Here is a 17,142-nt window from a genome sequence, read left to right as displayed (position 1 = left end):
CAATTATGAACAGTTGTTATTTTTTGGGTTATTCTAAATAAAGATATTGTCTCTATTGGATTAAAGTTCTCATTTCAAAATTATTGTGTTTATTTCAATATGGGAAAGTCTTATATCTCTATTCTATTGGAATCTTGATGTACACTTGTCTATTTGATATGCGAGAGCTAACTTGACACCCCAGAACAACCTTGACCACCCGCTAACTCAAAAGCATTCCATCCATGGAACTCGATCTTATTTGGTTTTGAGATGGGTTCCAGCTAAAACCCACTTTGTGTTGTCTTTCATTCATTGATATGATTTATGATCAAAATTTGTAAGATTTCTAATCATAGTTGGATTTCAAAGAAGGAAATTGGGTAAACAAAAAGTAATAAAGAAAAAGACGAAATAGAAAGAAAAAAAAATCTCATCTTCATTAACAGAGAGGAGGCCCCACGTCGCTTCGGCTGCTGTTGTGAGTTTGTGAGCGATAGATTTCTGGGTTTGCGCCGCCAGACCGATCAAAGATGGCGGCTACATCCATCATAGTTGTCTTCGACTTCGATCATACGATGATCGATGACAACAGCGACACGTGGATTGTGGAAAAAATGGGTCTCACCTCTGTCTTCAATCAGCTTAGACGCAAATTACCTTGGAATTCTCTAATGGTTCGTTCTTTGATACCTTACTTTTATGATGCTATTAGGATCTTAGACCAATAATTCATGCTTTCTCATTAATCTAGGATAAGATGATGGAAGAGCTTCATTCAAGTGGGAAGACAATCGAAGATATTGCCGAGTGTTTGAAACAGATTCCGATGAATTCTACATTGATATCTGCCATTCATAGACTTAAGAGTATTGGGTATTTTCTCAATCCATTAACCATTTCTTTCTTTCTTCAGATTCAGTCCTCATAATAATCTCGAGACAATGTGGAAATTTGTTGTTTCAGATATGATTTAAGAATAGTTAGTGATGCAAATCAGTTCTTCATTGACACAATTTTGGAGCATTATGGTTTGGTTGGTTGTTTTTCTGAAATCATTACGAATGGAAGCTTTGTGGATGATGAAGGAAGGCTGAAGATCTTACCTTACAATAGTTTGGACCTTCCTCATGGTTGCAGTTTATGTCCCTCCAATTTGTGCAAGGTATCCATTTCATTCTATTTATCTGTTTTTAACAATGGAGTAGGCTGGTAATTGATCATTAACTTGGAAAGAATTATGAGACATGAAGAAAAGATAAACTAGGGTTAGTTTAATTCTTTCTAACGATAGCGATTAAGCATAGCAAACACACTCAGCGATAGTTTAGAAAGAATGATTGGCTGAGAAAGTCATAAGTCAAGAGAGAATGAAAACAAGAAAAAAAAAAGAAGTTACAGTTAGTTTGATTCATCTTATGGCATATTTGGTCTAGCTTAGAGCTTATTCTTGTTTGCATTGACGCTTAATTGCTATTGTTTAGAAAGAAAGAATACATGTGTGGACTCTATCACCATGTGATTCGGCTTATTCGTAACAGCGATTTCTGCCTAACTAATGTGGACAACTTATTCAAAGTTGTGACGTTTAAGCCAAATCAATCATATCTTAGATTTCCACACTTTCTTCTTCCTTAATAAGATTTTCTCTTCAACAAGCACTAGAAAAACCAAGTTCTTTGTAATGGGAATGAGCAATGGGTTGTGGCTGAAAATGGTTAGAACTTACTCTTTTCCTTTTGGTTCATACAAATTTAGTGGTTTTGTCTAGCAGGGTTTGGTGATAGATAAGATCCAAGCTTCCATGGTTAAAGGGGAGAAGATAATTATGTATATTGGAGATGGGGGAGGTGATTATTGCCCTAGTTTAAGACTTGTTGAGGGAGATTACATATTACCAAAAAAAGATTTCCCTTTATGGAAGAAGATCAATGGTGCTCATAATTCCTCCATTCTTGTAAAAGCAATGATCCAAGAATGGGTAGATGGAGAAGAGCTTGGAATGACTATTCTACGTCTTTGTAATATTTAACATTTGTGGCACTAGGGCTATGATTAAAAGAAAATTTGAATAAAATTTAAGATATTGGTTTAACCCATTTATGAATTGTTGTTTCAATTCGAATATTTAATGTCAAATTCTCATTCTTCCTCCCCGAACAATATTAAAGATGATTTGGAAGAGCGGTTTTATTTTTGTTGAATGATTGTACTCTGGTTGTGATGAGATTTCTGCTAGGATTTTGAGGGTTGTTATACATTTATTATCCTTTGTGCGATTTATAATAACTTATATCATGGAAGTTAGTTCGATGTATTGTGTTAGGTATTACATAGTTATGTTTAGGGGTATAAGCTATTTGGTCTGTTTCTACAACAAAATGTACAATCAAACTGTTGAAGTCTGTTTGAGAATATTTGAAACATTGATTAAAAACATAATCATTAAGATAAATGTTTAGGTATAACTATATCACAGTTAATAATTCAGTTTGGTTGTTTCGGTTTTGTTTAGATGGTTGGATCAGTCTTATCTTAAATCTTATCGATAACTAAGTTAGAAACCTTAATTTTTAACTTAAAAAGACACAAATTCAAGTTAAACGTCTTATAACTTGGATTAAGGTACTAATAAAACTTTTATTTCACTAAAATGCGTTGGGAGGAGATAATCACGCTAATCTTAAAGTTCACTTTTTCTTATTCTAGTAATTATTTTTTATAAAAAAAAAAAATTAAGTCATAATAGAACTTGGGGTCACACTAATTGACTAATATAAATATAAGATTAAATATGTAAAAAAGCCAATTATCTCTTCTTTATAAAAGCTTGCCTCCTTGCATGTTAAGTAACCAATTATACTTTTTGGCTACTTTTTGGGCAAAATCATGATCCCATGGCACCCTTTACATGAATGCACTAAAAGATATGCATACCCACATAAGTATATAACAAAAAGCAATAAACCATTCAAGATGTTTCTATATCCAAGTTTTCGGAATCAACTTTTTTTATATCGAAATTGTCTTAATCAACTTTCATATAGTTCGACTAATTGTGTTTCAATGAATTTAACATGATGTCTCATACTAGCTAATAACCCTTCAAATATGTATACAAATACACCTTATTTATAAACCCGATAAATAAAATGACAAAAACTAGACTATACCTGAATATATGCGTGAGTTTCATAACTAAACGTAATTATATGAATAAAATATACGTTATGCTTATCGATTATACCTGAATATATGCGTGAGTTTCATAACTAAACGTAATTATATGAATAAAATATACGTTATACTTATCGATAGTCGAAATAAGAGTTTTTTTGTACTAGATAAGACTTTTGTCCCATTGTATAGAGAAAACAATGGCATTGGAAATTTACACAAGGAATAAAGTTGAGATATTAAAAGTGATTCCATGATGTGTATTGTGGGTGCAAACTTTAATAAAGAAAGCAATGGTTTCTTTCCTTTTTTTTTGTGCTTTGGATACCACTTTAGTAGTTTTATTGTCTAAGACTCTATGTAACGGTTGTATTGATACAAAAGAAGTATAAAAATATTATAAGAAATTATAATATAAAACATAAAGAGTGTTTTAATTTGAATTTTAAATTATACATGAACTATATTTAATACCAAAGATGTTCAGATTTAAATTAATTAATGTAATAGGAGGGGATTTAAATTAATTAATGTAATAGGAGGGAACTATCAGCCTATTTATATTTTGTTGTAGTTTAAACTCTAATTCCTTAAAAACACCTTCTTGATGAAATTAAATAATGATTTGAACTATTTTAATAGGAAAACAAATTTATCTAAACAATCAAAGTAAAATTTTCTAAATTTAAAAGTTAAAGCATAATTTTCATAACTTCAACAGAAGTTTTTTTTTTTAACTATGATTATTTAAATAACTTTGGTTATTTAAAGAATAATTATTCGCGGTGATATTGAGAAAGTGTAATTTCTTTTAATAAAAAGACTTCAAATATATTAAATAATAATAATAAAATAAAAAATATTTTAAAAAATATATATATATATATATATATTTTGATTAAGTTATTATGAACTATGGAGTGATGTGATAAAGGAGAAAGAAGTAATGTTTGTTTAAGTTGTGGGTTACTTATCCTCCTTTTATCATCGCGATAACAAGATATGCATATCTCTAGTCTTTATGTGGTTCTGTGTTCGAACCCGCAACAAAAAAAATCTAGTTAATTGTTTAAGTGTGTTCGCGAGATATTTGCTTAATCCAAAAGATTAATCGCATTTCAAAAGAGAAACAAAACTCATCGTTCTCAAAAAAAATAAATAAAATAAAACGAACAAAATTAAAATAAAAATAGAAACAATTTTACATTGTTCTCTTAAAAAATTCAACTATAATCAAACATCTCACCTAACTCAATTCATTACTCTAAATATTAAAATACTTTATATTTATAAAATAAATAAATTATTTTATCATTTTACTCTTTTTATTATCTTCAAAACCTTCAAAATCAACACCACTTATCATTACTTAAATAAAAATCCGATTAAGCTCTTATAAATACTTATTTGTATAGAAGTTTGAGCAAATAAAATTTATATATATTATAAAAAATAAAAATAGAACTGTTTCACTGAGAAAGTAGAGAAGAATTGGTCCTAACATTTCCAGCCGGTTCTCCGCCATAGATCCGGTCTAAAAAATGAACCGTTACCCACACACATAATCCCAGGTGTTCATATTTCTTTCTCCTTCTCACACTAACTCACACACACAAACACACACATAGATATAGTGAGAGAAAGTTGCCTAGTTTCTTTCCATCATCTGCAACTCGTGACATCTCTACTCCCCTTTCCTTTTCAACAGACATAAAACACAAATTTGCACCCTTTTTTTATTTCCTCAATCCAAATTCTGTAAATCTGTCTGTTTTTTCTATCCATCTTCTTCATCTCATCTGCATGTTGGTTTTGAGAAATTAAGATGAATAATGAAAGAGAGAAGATCTTCAAAGGTAAAGTTGTAATCGTTGCTGTCAAAGCATCTAAAGAAATCTCAAAGACAGCATTGTTATGGGCTTTAACTTGTATAGTTGAATCTGGAGATTGTATCAAATTGATCGCAGTCCTCCCTTCTCAATCATCTGGTAAGAAAACACAAGAAATTGAAATGTTTTTGATTATGGGTTCTTCACAAATTGGATTCTTAAGTTCATGTTTATTATTTACAGGAAAACGATTATGGGTTTTTCCTAAATTGGGTATGGATTGGACGCCTGGAAAGTGTAATTGGGTTTCTATTTCAATGGGTAGAATTACAGATGAAGAATGTATTAAAGAAGCTTGTTCTCAAATGGTGTTTTTACTTCATGATCTTTATGATTCGGAGAAAGTAAGGATTGATGTTTTGATTTTGATTTTGATTTTGGATTTGAAGAATTGATTTCATTTTTTGTGTTTTTTTAATTGTTTAGATTAAGATGAAGGTGAAAGTGATCTCTGGTTCGTACGGAGCTGTGGCTGAAGAAGCAAAAAAGGCTCCTTGCAGCTGGATTATATTGGATAAGTAAGTAGTAATAGACCCCTTTACTTATTTTAATGTCAAGTTAGTCCCAAAATTTCATAAAATAGCTCAATTTGGGAATAATATGATATACTTTTCAATGTTTAAGGAACAAATTTTTGTTGAGTAAAAGTTAAAGGGCATTTATTAAAGAATATCTTAAGTAAGTAATAGACCCCTCCACTTATTTAAATACAAATTATTCCTAATATATCAATTTTGGGGACTAATATGATATACTTTTCAAAGTTTAAGGAACAAAATTTTGTTCATTAAGAGTTCAAGGGCCTTTATTAAAGAGTCTATTTTCTTACATGCAGCTGGGTTTTATTGGATAAGTTAGTAATAGACCCCTTCACTTATTTAAATATCAAATTAGCCCCAAGATTTCATAAAATAGATCAATTTGGGGGCTAATATGATATACTTTTCAAAGTTTAAGGACCTTTATTAAAGAATCTCTTCTCTTACTGTCTTACATGCAGCTGGGTTATATTGGATAAGTTAGTAATAGACCCCTTCACTTATTTAAATATCAAATTAGCCCCCAAGATTTCATAAAATATATCAAGGGTCTCTTTTAAAGAATCTATTCTCTTTCAATTGGGTTATATTGGATATATAAGTACTAGCCCCATCCACTTATTTAAATATCAAATTAGTCCTAAGATTTCATAAAATAGATAAATTTGGGGATAATATGATATACTTTTCAATGTTTAAGGAACAACTTTTTGTTGAGTAAAATTTAAGGGTCTTTATTAAAGAATATCTTAAGTTAGTAATAGACCCCTCCACTTATTTAAATACCAAATTATCCCCCAAGATTTAACAAACTAGATCAATTTGAGACTAATATGATATATGGTTCAAAGTTTAAGAAATAAATTATTCCATGGGTAAAACTTTAAAGGTCTTTATAAAAGAATATCTTAACTAACTAATAGACCCCTAAACTTATTGAAATATCAAATTAGCCCAAAGATTCCACAAACTAGATCAAATTGAGGCTAATTTAATACAATTTTCAAAGTTTAAGGAACAACTTTCATTGAATAAAAGTTAAAGGGTCTATATTAAAACATCTATTCTCTTTTTATAACAGAGGACTGAAAAAGGAAGCGCCGCCGTGCATTGAACAACTCCGATGCAATATCGCGATTATGAAACGCTGCCGGCCGAAAATCCTTCGTCTGAATCTTGTCGGATCGTCGGCGAATAATCCAGAAAGAAGAAACCTAACGCCGAATTCAGATTCTCTATCTCTATGGAACTTGATCCAAGCTCCAAACCTAACGCCGTTAAACAGCCCCCACGATACTCCGTTCAGTACAACCGACGCCGGAACGGCGTCGTCTCTATCCAGCGGCGATACAGGAAAGTCGCCGTTTTCAGTATCTGAAATAAATCGAGAAAGGAAAAGATTGGCATTTCTACAAACAGTTGATAGACATAATAACAGCAACATTGATGGTTCAGAAGTAAGCAGTGAAGAATTTAACTCTCCTTCAACAAGTTTATGTTCTCCATCATGGATAACAGCAACAACAACAACATTATCATCTGATCATAAAAAGATGAATAATAATTATGGTCTTGATTTAGATTCAAGAAAAGCTCCAGCTGATCCACCTCCATTATGTTCATTATGTCATCATAAAGCACCTGTTTTTGGAAAACCCCCCAGATGGTTTTCATATGCAGAGCTTGAACACGCCACGAAAGGATTTTCGGAGGCTAATTTCTTGGCGGAAGGTGGTTTTGGCTCTGTTCATCGCGGGTTCTTACCAGATGGTCAAATTGTTGCGGTTAAACAATATAAACTGGAGAGTATGCAGGGTGATCGTGAATTTTGTTCGGAGATTGAGGTTTTGAGCTGCGCGCAGCATCGGAATGTTGTTATGTTGATTGGATTGTGTGTGGAGGATAAGAAACGGTTGCTGGTTTATGAATATATTTGCAATGGATCTTTGGATACACATCTTTATGGTAAAATTTTCAAATGATGATAAATTTTGAGTTTTTTTAAGGATTTTATTTATGGGTGTTGTTTTTGTTTGTAAATTAATTGCAGGAGATAAGAAGGGGATATTGGAATGGTGTTCTAGACAAAGGATTGCAGTTGGAGCCGCGAGAGGATTGAGATATCTTCATGAAGAATGTAGAGTTGGTTGTATTGTTCATCGCGATGTTCGTCCCAATAATATTCTCATCACTCATGATTTTGAACCTTTGGTATGATTTTCGTATTATACTCTATGTTCTTAGTGTTTTTTTTTAGACAATCACTATCATAATTAGGATCAATTTTTAAAACTTGTCAAAACAAAATATGAAAATACCCATTATCTGAAATGAAAACAATGAATTTCTGGTTTGTAAAGAAAATGATCTCTTATTTATAACAGGTTGGAGATTTTGGATTAGCTAGGTGGCAACCAGACGGAGATTTGGGTGTTGAAACGCGGATAATTGGAAGATTTGGGTAATCAATTGTAATTCTAGATGTGTTTTTTTGGCAAATGTAATCTGTTTTTCGCTACATAAGTTCCCCATTTGATGTTTTTTATAATAATAGGTACTTGGCTCCAGAATATGCTCAAAGTGGACAAATTACAGAAAAAGCTGATGTCTATTCTTTTGGCATGGTATTGTTGGAGCTTGTAACGGGAAGGAAAGCAATGGATATTGCTCGACCTAGAGGCCAGCAGTGTCTATCCGAATGGGTAATGGTCCAACCGCCATCTCTTTAATTTAATTCTAGAGAAAACGCGATAAATTAAAATTTGATATTTGTATTTAAATTGGATGATGATCAGGCACGTCCTTTGCTGAAAAAACTAGCTATTGAGGAATTAATCGATCCACGAATAAGAAACCAATGTTCAGAGCAAGAGGTTATTTCCATGCTTCATTGTGCTTCGTTGTGCATCAGACGGGCTCCTCAGTCCAGGCCACGCATGTCACAGGTGCGAAAACTCTTATGTCGCCTTTTTTGTGTGTGTATTTTCGTATTATTGATTTTCATTGGTTCGCAATATAGGTTCTTCGAATGTTGGAAGGCGATACTATTTCCTGAAGGCTTACAATTTTTCTTTTTGAAATGTAGAAAAAAAAAAGTTGCACATATATGTATGGTGCATTCCTATTTCCTGTTGTGATAAAAAAGAATGGTTAAAAGTTTCCATGTAAAATAATTTGTTAAATGTTTGTATAAATTTTTACTACTAAGGAAAGCTTTCTTAGAGGAGTATAATATTGTCAAACTAGTTTATTAAATACAATTATGTTTTCTTCTCCTTCTTCATATATTGGGCATCTTACAAATAATATGTTGCATTCGCAATGATTCATTTTTGGGTTATTGAATATGATCCGGCAAGGATGTAAACGGTTCGGTTTCAGTCATTTTTTTTAGCCGTCGATTTAAGTTTTTTAATCGGTTCGATAAATTTTATTCATTCGTAAATAAAATAAGTATACCTAAAATGATTTTGACTGTCAATGAACCGTCAATTCGAATCACTGTTTCGGTTTAGAGGTTTTAAAAATCTTATGAAATTTTGTTCCTTTGGATTCTTTGCATCTTTATGATCTTGCCAACAAGTTTTCTCATAATTGAACATTACATTTGTCAATTTATTCATTGATAAAGCATGAGTTCATGTCAAACAAAAACAAATCCCACACACAAAGGAACATGCTAAAAAACATGAAAAACCAACAACAAACATAAGAGCTTGTTTGAGGTAGATGATTTGGGATATTTTGAAAAAAATATATTATTTGATATAAAAACAAATTATTTAAGTTTTTAATTGGTTAAATTATTATAATATCTTTATATATTTAATATTTAAATTTTACAAAAATAAAATAAAAATATTTTATCATGAATTGAGAGATTGAAAAGAAATAATATGCATTTTTAGATTATGCCAAAATCCCAACAACAAAGTCCCTCCTATCATATTTAATATGCCAAAATAATAATAAAACAAGGAGTAGCTATTATTTTGCATTTTCTATGAAACAATATAAATTGAAGTAGAAAAAATAAATGTAATGTCACAAACACAATCTATATAATGTTTACATCAAAATAATATTACAAGAATACCACCCCCAAGAAATTGTTGAAAAAAAGGGCTATATTATTAGAGCTAAAGATAATCTGTAATAATGATATCTTTTGATTGTCAAAAATTGCCCAAAAAGATAGGGGCTATAACTTAGCTAAAGATACATTGACATCAATGGAAGAATCTGTAAGAATGATATCTTTTGAATTATCAGCTTTAGGATGATCACCACACTCAAACTTTAACCTCACATGCAATGGCTTCATGAAGACCAATTCTTCCAAGTTTCTTTCGGATTCCAATAGCATCTTAATACCCGGGTCTGGTCTTCCATTCTTCTCGGCCCAAACTGGATTCAATATATGTGCTATTCTAGCCACTATCTTCTCCCTAGACCCCAATTTTGACTGTGAATCGCCTTTAAGTCTTAAGTAGAGTGCAGCATAGATGATAACCTATCGAAGATGAAGGAATGGATAATTTGCTATAAACTCATTGTAAAAAAGGAAATCATAAAAGGTGCTTAGTATGTGTTAAAATACTGAATTTTAAGTTTATGAAAAATAAACGTCAGAACGAATCTAAATGAAAATGTCGAGAAAGTATGCAAGGACTATTTTAGCCTTATAACTATGTAATTTGATTAACATTAATGGGTTAAAGCTGTCTATTGGATGCTCTTACTAGATGGAAGAGTTAAATTATTTGTAGCTTATTGATTTAAGCCAAATTTTCTAATAATTGAGTAAATAACAGTTATCGAATAAACACTTTAAGTGATAAGATGTGTTATTAAACACAAAATCATTGACTTTACATGAAACTAAGCTATTTAGCATGCTTGAAAGCAAGTAATCAAACTCTTTTCCTTGGTAAATGTTACTAACTACATTTGGACATTCATACACAATTTTTCGTTAATTTTCAAGCCAAACAGATTTTAGACTAGAAGTTAATTTTCAAAGGAAAAAAGTTGTTGAGAATAGACGAGACCATAGAAACATACCTCACTCGTGCCTGGACTTGTATCAATAGCACAATCAATGCAAATTCCACCTTCCTTCATGTTGTCAACAGTGCTCTCTTCTTCATCACTCGGTTCTTCATCTGGTGTTGAAAATGTAAGATTATCCAATTCGTCGTACCATTGTTGTGCAACTCCAATCTGTATATTTTATAAATATAATACATAACATCAGGCTAGTATGAAAAGTTAATGATAGAGCATAGGGCTCATAAAGTTAAATAAATAAGGTACGAAACCTCTTTAGAGGAAGCCAAGATATCCTCGGCTCCTGAGAAAACAATGGCTGACCCTCTAGCTTGGCGCCAAAGACAACCTTCTTGCAATGGTTCAACCATTTCAGTATCTTCCGGAATATCCACATTCAACTGTATATCAACATGGCCTAATGTGCAATATAAAGATTCAAAAATTAATTAAGCCATCCTATAGGTAATAGGATACATTATTTTTGCAAATTTATAGGAAAATAAACATCTTGATAAAGTATCACACATAGACGAGATAAAACCTACATTAGTTATAATTTTAAAATGTTACGATTTAGATTTTAACATCTCACGATACTAATTATGTATGAAACTATATCAGTTCTGCGATTTATAGAAATGTAGTGAATAATTTTTACAAAAACAAAACTCATTTATATGAGAATTGATGTCAAATAAACTATGTAATTATATCTTATATACACATCTTTTTTCTTATGTTCATCAATATTGTCAAATAATATAAAATGTGCTAATGATCTAACTTTTTAGTTTGAATTCTCTTAGGATGCTTTATAAATTAAAAAATAAAGACATTTATTTTATATACAGTACTATGCATTTAAATTCTTTTAATTATTTATTGCGACTAAATAATACACAGGAAATCGTTTAAATGATAATATAGACATGCTGAAGACATGCTGAAAGTTTATTTATATAATTTTGGCTTATATTTCAATATTTAGTAGAACTTTACTATTTTACGTTTCAGTTACAAATTTACAATACAATTAGGAAACCTTAATCGTTTCTACTCAAAATCTCGACTTAGAATACATCATAGAAAGTACCTGGCAATAGATTGAAACTCTGAATGTGATCAATGTGACAGCCTGTTAGTCCCTGACCACTGGAATATCATCAAGGAATCAAATAACAGAAATAGAAACCTTATTGTTACTGAATATTAGAGAAAAGTATACTTACATAAGATTAACTCTCTCCAAATTTGGAGTCACCCAATATGGAAGTCCAAGAATCCCAAAGCTTGAGAAGTTAAATCTGGACATGACACCAGATCCTTTATTGAACTTCAAAACCCTGTGCCCAACTTTTGAAAAAGACTAGTCAGAATACAAAACAAATCTTCACCATAATTAAACCCAACATCAAATATGTTTCACCTGGATCACATATAACTACATAGTCCTTAAAGCTAGCTAATGAAGACACATAGTTGGCATCATCATGCTTCTTCAACCAACCAGGCGGGATATCCTTCAGAAGAGATGTCTTCTCCATTATCGGTTCTCCACATATTTCCATTATCTTTGAAGATCCTTTAGATAGTTACAGTCAGTAGAGAATGATTGCAAAAAAAAATGATACATGTATTTGGTGAAGTGGTTGGAGCAGAGATCTAAACCTTTTGTAATGTTTTTAATCCCACCAGATTGTGGATCAATGGTCCATAAAGTTTCAAAGCTGCAATATATTAAAGATTCAATCAATTGAAGGAAAATAGTTTAAGTTATCTGACTGTAAATCACTATCGGATGAAATTATACTTTTGGTCGCTCTACCTTCGATTAATTACAAGAAGATCATCATTTGATGATCTTAGTAGATGCCAAGGAAATAAAAATGTCCGTGAATTGATTTCCTCAGGCTTTGCACTGTCATCACCTTTCACCCATAGCATGCTGATAATTTCGCTCCAGAGACTAATAGGTTTCTTTTCAGGAATGCTGGCTGGATAGAGAGTCTCTAGAACTCTCCTCTGCATATCAGCTTTTCGGACTGCATGGTTCTAAGTACGTGGAAATAAGAAGTATGAGAATCTATATACCAAATGAAGCAAACAAATTACACTATAATTAGGATCATGATCCAAATAAAACAACATAAATCATAATATGAATCATGATAATCCCGAAAAAATCTTATACTAAATGAAAAAAAACTTTCAATTTTAACTTTGGAGATTTTCCAATGTGATCATGATTCTGATAAAATACTAGTTTCCAAATAAGTTTAATGGATCCTATATATATAGCATAACACTTTCTAAAAAAATCAGCATAATGGATCCTATATGTGATCCTGACTGGAATAAAATGAATTATGCCCAACTTTAATAAATCAGCATACAGAGAAGCACGGAGAAAAATATATGTAGTATTAAAGGCATATAAGAAGGTCCCTCAAAATCAGTCACTTTTCTCGAAAAAATAATACTAATAACGGTCATGTCTTACCAGTTGCAACCGTACACCACATAGATGCATCAAGATACATATACTTAGGAAAAGATGGTTAAACAAAGTGAGCATGTCATGGAATATGACTTATTAGGAAGCAGTTTTGCGTTGGGAACAAAACAAAATCAGTGAAACATGTAAAAGGCAGTTTTGTCTTAAAAGTATTTTAAGCACCATACCTCTGAGTCGAGAAAATACAAGCAATCCTCAGCTTCATTGTAGAAAGAACCGGCTGGGCGAGATAACTTGGCAGTTTCAAACTCCCCGTCCTCAAAACCAGGGGATGAACCTATCTGGGATAATGTCAATTGCACTTTCAGTTGTATTCCATTATATTATTTCACAAAGTACTTCCAACAAACATAATGTAAAAAGATACTCTCAACATACACAGTCCAAAAATTTTCCACTGCTGTCAAAGATAACAATCCGGTGGTGATTAATGTCTGAAAGGAAAAGGCGGTCACCTTTCTCATCAACAGATATGCACCCTACAACAACAAACATCACATCTTTCCAAATAATTATGATCAAGAAAAAAGATGAGATATTTATAATGTTGAATCATCAGGTATACTTTCTGAGTAAATGTGCAAAGAAAAGGTTTACCGGGGAAGTAAAGAACAAAATTCTTTAGCAAAGAAGAAATGCATGGCTCCTTAATTACTTCAGAAGGCTTCACCCAGGTCCAATCAAATGCTTTCATCTTAGTGGGTTTCTCAGAATTTTGAAGAAGCTCCTTAACAGCTACAGGTAACACCATAATTAACACAAACCATAAATATTAACTTTGGTCACTGACTGACTTCACTAAGGGTTCTACGTGTATGAATCAAATAAGCCGAACCAAGAAAAATAAGAGAAAGAAAAAACAACACACCTCTCTCCATGATTCCAATATCAACATCAGTGTCATAACAACGGTAAGGGCTCTTGAAGTCTTTAAAAATAACAAATTGTGCTTGATCTGTTATCTGGAGACATCCCAAACTACACTTATAATTTCATGTAACCATCAAGGACATGTTTTTCTATGTGTGGGAAAGTCCTTGCCGACAAACAGAGGTAGATAAGTAATTCTTACTAACCTTGTCGAAAGTTTTGGTAGATAACAGGATAGGAAAAGTAATATACTCATTCATCAATATCTGTGACAGAGAAGTTTCAACAGCAGAAGAGTTGAAAGAATTGCATGACTGGAAGCCTATAACTTGTACTCCAGAGTACCTAAACACAAAAGGTAATATATTAGCCTCCTACTTCAACATAAGGCAACTCAATTCATGATTTTTTGTGGAATAAAGAGCACATAACTCTGAACTTTTGAAGTAGAGTGAATCCATCCTGAAACTAGTTAAAGGGAAAAACTGCCGACTAGCTTTTCAGCTTTGATACAAAATAAATCTGATACGGAATAGGGAAAGGTTATTAAAACCTAGATAGGAAGAGTTGATTCTATAGAAATCATGTGAGAGGCTCATGTAAGAACATTGTTTAGAATATAGTATTAGCTTATAAATAAGGTATAATCATTGTAAACAAGTATGTTTCTGAGTCTCTCTCCTTCTCTCTAAAAACTCTCCAAGCCTTTCCCCATCTACTAAAAAGGTTCTACAAACCCAATTGAGGGTTTGAGTCAGAGTCCATGGGTGGTTTTTTTTATCCTACCATTTATGTTTCATAAATAAATAAGTAGTTTCTACAATAAATATGGGGGGAAATACATTATAATTTATTAAAACCTCAAACAGTGTTTCACAAGGCCAAATTCATTGTAATTTCAAAAGCTAATGGGAATTATTGCCCTTTATATAGCTTAAGGGTGATTTAGCTCTATTCTAAACAAGTTTATAAAGGAAAACTGATCTTCATTCCTTTTCATTTCAAGAAAGCTAAACAAGACGACATCTTAGAAATCATTAGCAGCCAATATACAACTTGTATTATTCTATTCTACCTTTGCTGGAGGTACTTCACTTTTTCTAACATAACAGAGTTCCAGCCTGATTCTGAAGTATCATCCATGAATGTACCAGAAAGAACTAAGAATATGCCATCTCTCTTCCATAACTTGTCAGCATCTTCAACTTTATTGAACCAACGATGATGAGGACCTAAGAATCATGGAAAACATTAAGATGTGAAACTACCACTTTAAGGAATGTATTGCACTTCAGATTTTTAATTGTAAATATCATAGTAAACAAATAGAAAATTGGAGCTAAAAATACAAGAAATTGAAGTTATGATACCTTCAAAGTCATGAAGAGTAGATTCAATGAAGGGCAATAAATCAAATTGAGAAGGGGATTCATCCAATACTTCTGCAGTAGTTGATAACCTGAAAGAAACTGCTAGAGATAAGTTAGAATATACCCATAAAAGACAGGTAATACATAGAAGCAACAGCAGCAGCAGCAGCAGCGTTATGAAAATAACATCTTTGTAGCTGACTTAATTCTTTCTTAAAAAAGAGGAAAAGAAAAGAACTTTCAGAAGTTCCTCAAGTAATAGTCAAGAATTAGTCCATCATGATAATTGAACAAAATTGAACATATTGGTATTTTTGAAAGAAAGGAAAGATACTAATCTACCTCTGCTCATGGTAATGTTTGTTTCCAAGACATGTTCGCAGGGAAAAGGTTTCGAATGACGCATAAAGAAGTGAGCATCTTGGCTATGTCTCACATAAGGGATACCTGGTAAGGGAAGAAATAATAAACAAAACAAAAAAAAAGTATTATTTCTTGATGAATCATTTACACCTTTCTCAATCTTCTCTGTTCTTAAAAAACCCATAAGAATATAGATTAAAAAGAACTAGAGTAAGGCAATAAAAGAGATGATAGAAAATCCATGTAAACACAAGAATGCTGCTTAGTTTGAAGGGTTATCAGCAATAATCCAATTGGACACTTCAGAATGAAAAAGTTGAACAGCATTTCCGACCTGAATGAATTCGGGGCAGAATTCTGGAAAATTTTGTAAATAGTCGGAATCTGTGCATCATCATACTTGTTCTTCAAAGTGCAATTATTTGAGCTTTGGTAAGATTATCAGTACGTACAACATCGAGCTGTGGCCTGAGCGAGAAGGGTTACTGTTGGGGGAGTCTAGGGTTATAGGGTTTAAGTGAATGAACACCAAAGAAAGGAAAAATGGAATCTCACTCCTCTAAGTTGCAGGCAGCAGCCTTTGTTCGTTGAAGGTATATAATTTTTTTATTGATAAAATATTACATAAATTAAATTAATTTTTAGATTTAAGTTATAATAAACTATTCATTTTACATTAAGAAAAGTGGAGATTTTTGTTTGTATTTTTTTTTCTTCATATTTTTTCACTTTGATCAGTTGGTGATATGTTTTAATAGTTTAAATTAGATGACAGCATTTTTATATGCATTAATATTTTAAGAAAAAACTAATTCGGATTGGGGTTTTTGAAAAAACCTAGAGAGGGAAAAAGGTAATGATTGGTGATAATTTTGAGGAGGTGATGATTATTTTTGGTAAAAAGACTTAAAAGGTATTTGATATATATGAATAAAATAAAAAATAATAATTTAAAATAGAGGGTATTTTAATATTTTGGTTAATGAAACGAGTGATGTGATTGTTGAGAAATGATTGATTGGAAAATTGATTTGGTGTGAATTTTTTAAAAAATCCAAAAAGAACTAGACCTAAAAGTTTTAGCATGAGGACCTTTTTTTTTCTTTTTCTTTTATTTAAATATAATTATATTTTTCTACTTTTTAGTAGGTTAGGGGATGCCTTATAATTTTAAGAGATCAATTATATATTTTGAATCAATTCTTTTAAATGATATTGTCAAGATAAGATCGTATTTAGAGATCAATTATGTATTTTGAATCAATTCTTTTAAATAATATTGTCAAGATAAGATCGTATTTAGAATAATTGATCAATAAAAAATTTTATAATTTTTCTTGCGTGTTTAGTATTCATCTTAGGTTTAAAACATGTTTGCTATACAAAAC

At 31.5% G+C, this 17,142-nt stretch overlaps 3 protein-coding genes across 3 annotated transcripts; 2 read left to right on the top strand and 1 right to left on the bottom strand.

Moving 5' to 3' along the window:
- The first annotated feature begins 391 nt into the window (after nt 1-391).
- On the top strand, nt 392-2,260 carry LOC124934234 (thiamine phosphate phosphatase-like protein). Its single transcript, XM_047474732.1, has 4 exons — nt 392-656; nt 734-855; nt 946-1,144; nt 1,754-2,260. The coding sequence occupies exons 1-4, from the start codon at nt 513-515 to the stop codon at nt 2,009-2,011; spliced, it is 723 nt and encodes a 240-aa protein (XP_047330688.1). The 5' UTR covers nt 392-512; the 3' UTR covers nt 2,012-2,260.
- A 2,488-nt stretch (nt 2,261-4,748) lies between these two features.
- On the top strand, nt 4,749-8,858 carry LOC124935766 (inactive protein kinase SELMODRAFT_444075-like). The gene is made up of 9 exons (XM_047476189.1): nt 4,749-5,144; nt 5,229-5,389; nt 5,472-5,563; nt 6,666-7,549; nt 7,635-7,795; nt 7,969-8,045; nt 8,139-8,286; nt 8,380-8,529; nt 8,604-8,858. The coding sequence occupies exons 1-9, from the start codon at nt 4,982-4,984 to the stop codon at nt 8,637-8,639; spliced, it is 1,872 nt and encodes a 623-aa protein (XP_047332145.1). The 5' UTR covers nt 4,749-4,981; the 3' UTR covers nt 8,640-8,858.
- A 788-nt stretch (nt 8,859-9,646) lies between these two features.
- On the bottom strand, nt 9,647-16,310 carry LOC124935935. The gene is made up of 17 exons (XM_047476379.1): nt 16,089-16,310; nt 15,734-15,838; nt 15,392-15,490; nt 15,097-15,253; nt 14,228-14,366; nt 14,020-14,113; nt 13,749-13,886; nt 13,530-13,630; nt 13,319-13,432; nt 12,462-12,688; nt 12,305-12,363; nt 12,063-12,218; nt 11,866-11,989; nt 11,730-11,788; nt 10,906-11,051; nt 10,649-10,807; nt 9,647-10,097 (listed from the first exon to the last, which is right to left on the bottom strand). Exons 1-17 carry the CDS (start codon nt 16,150-16,152, stop codon nt 9,786-9,788), a joined length of 2,253 nt encoding a protein of 750 aa, XP_047332335.1. The 5' UTR covers nt 16,153-16,310; the 3' UTR covers nt 9,647-9,785.
- Between the last annotated feature and the right edge of the window lie 832 nt (nt 16,311-17,142).

Source organism: Impatiens glandulifera, chromosome 4, assembly GCF_907164915.1.
Source record: "Impatiens glandulifera chromosome 4, dImpGla2.1, whole genome shotgun sequence".
Taxonomy (NCBI): Eukaryota; Viridiplantae; Streptophyta; class Magnoliopsida; order Ericales; family Balsaminaceae; genus Impatiens; species Impatiens glandulifera.
The sequence above is the reverse complement of the archived record's forward strand: the minus strand, read 5'-3'. Positions and strand labels throughout refer to the sequence as shown.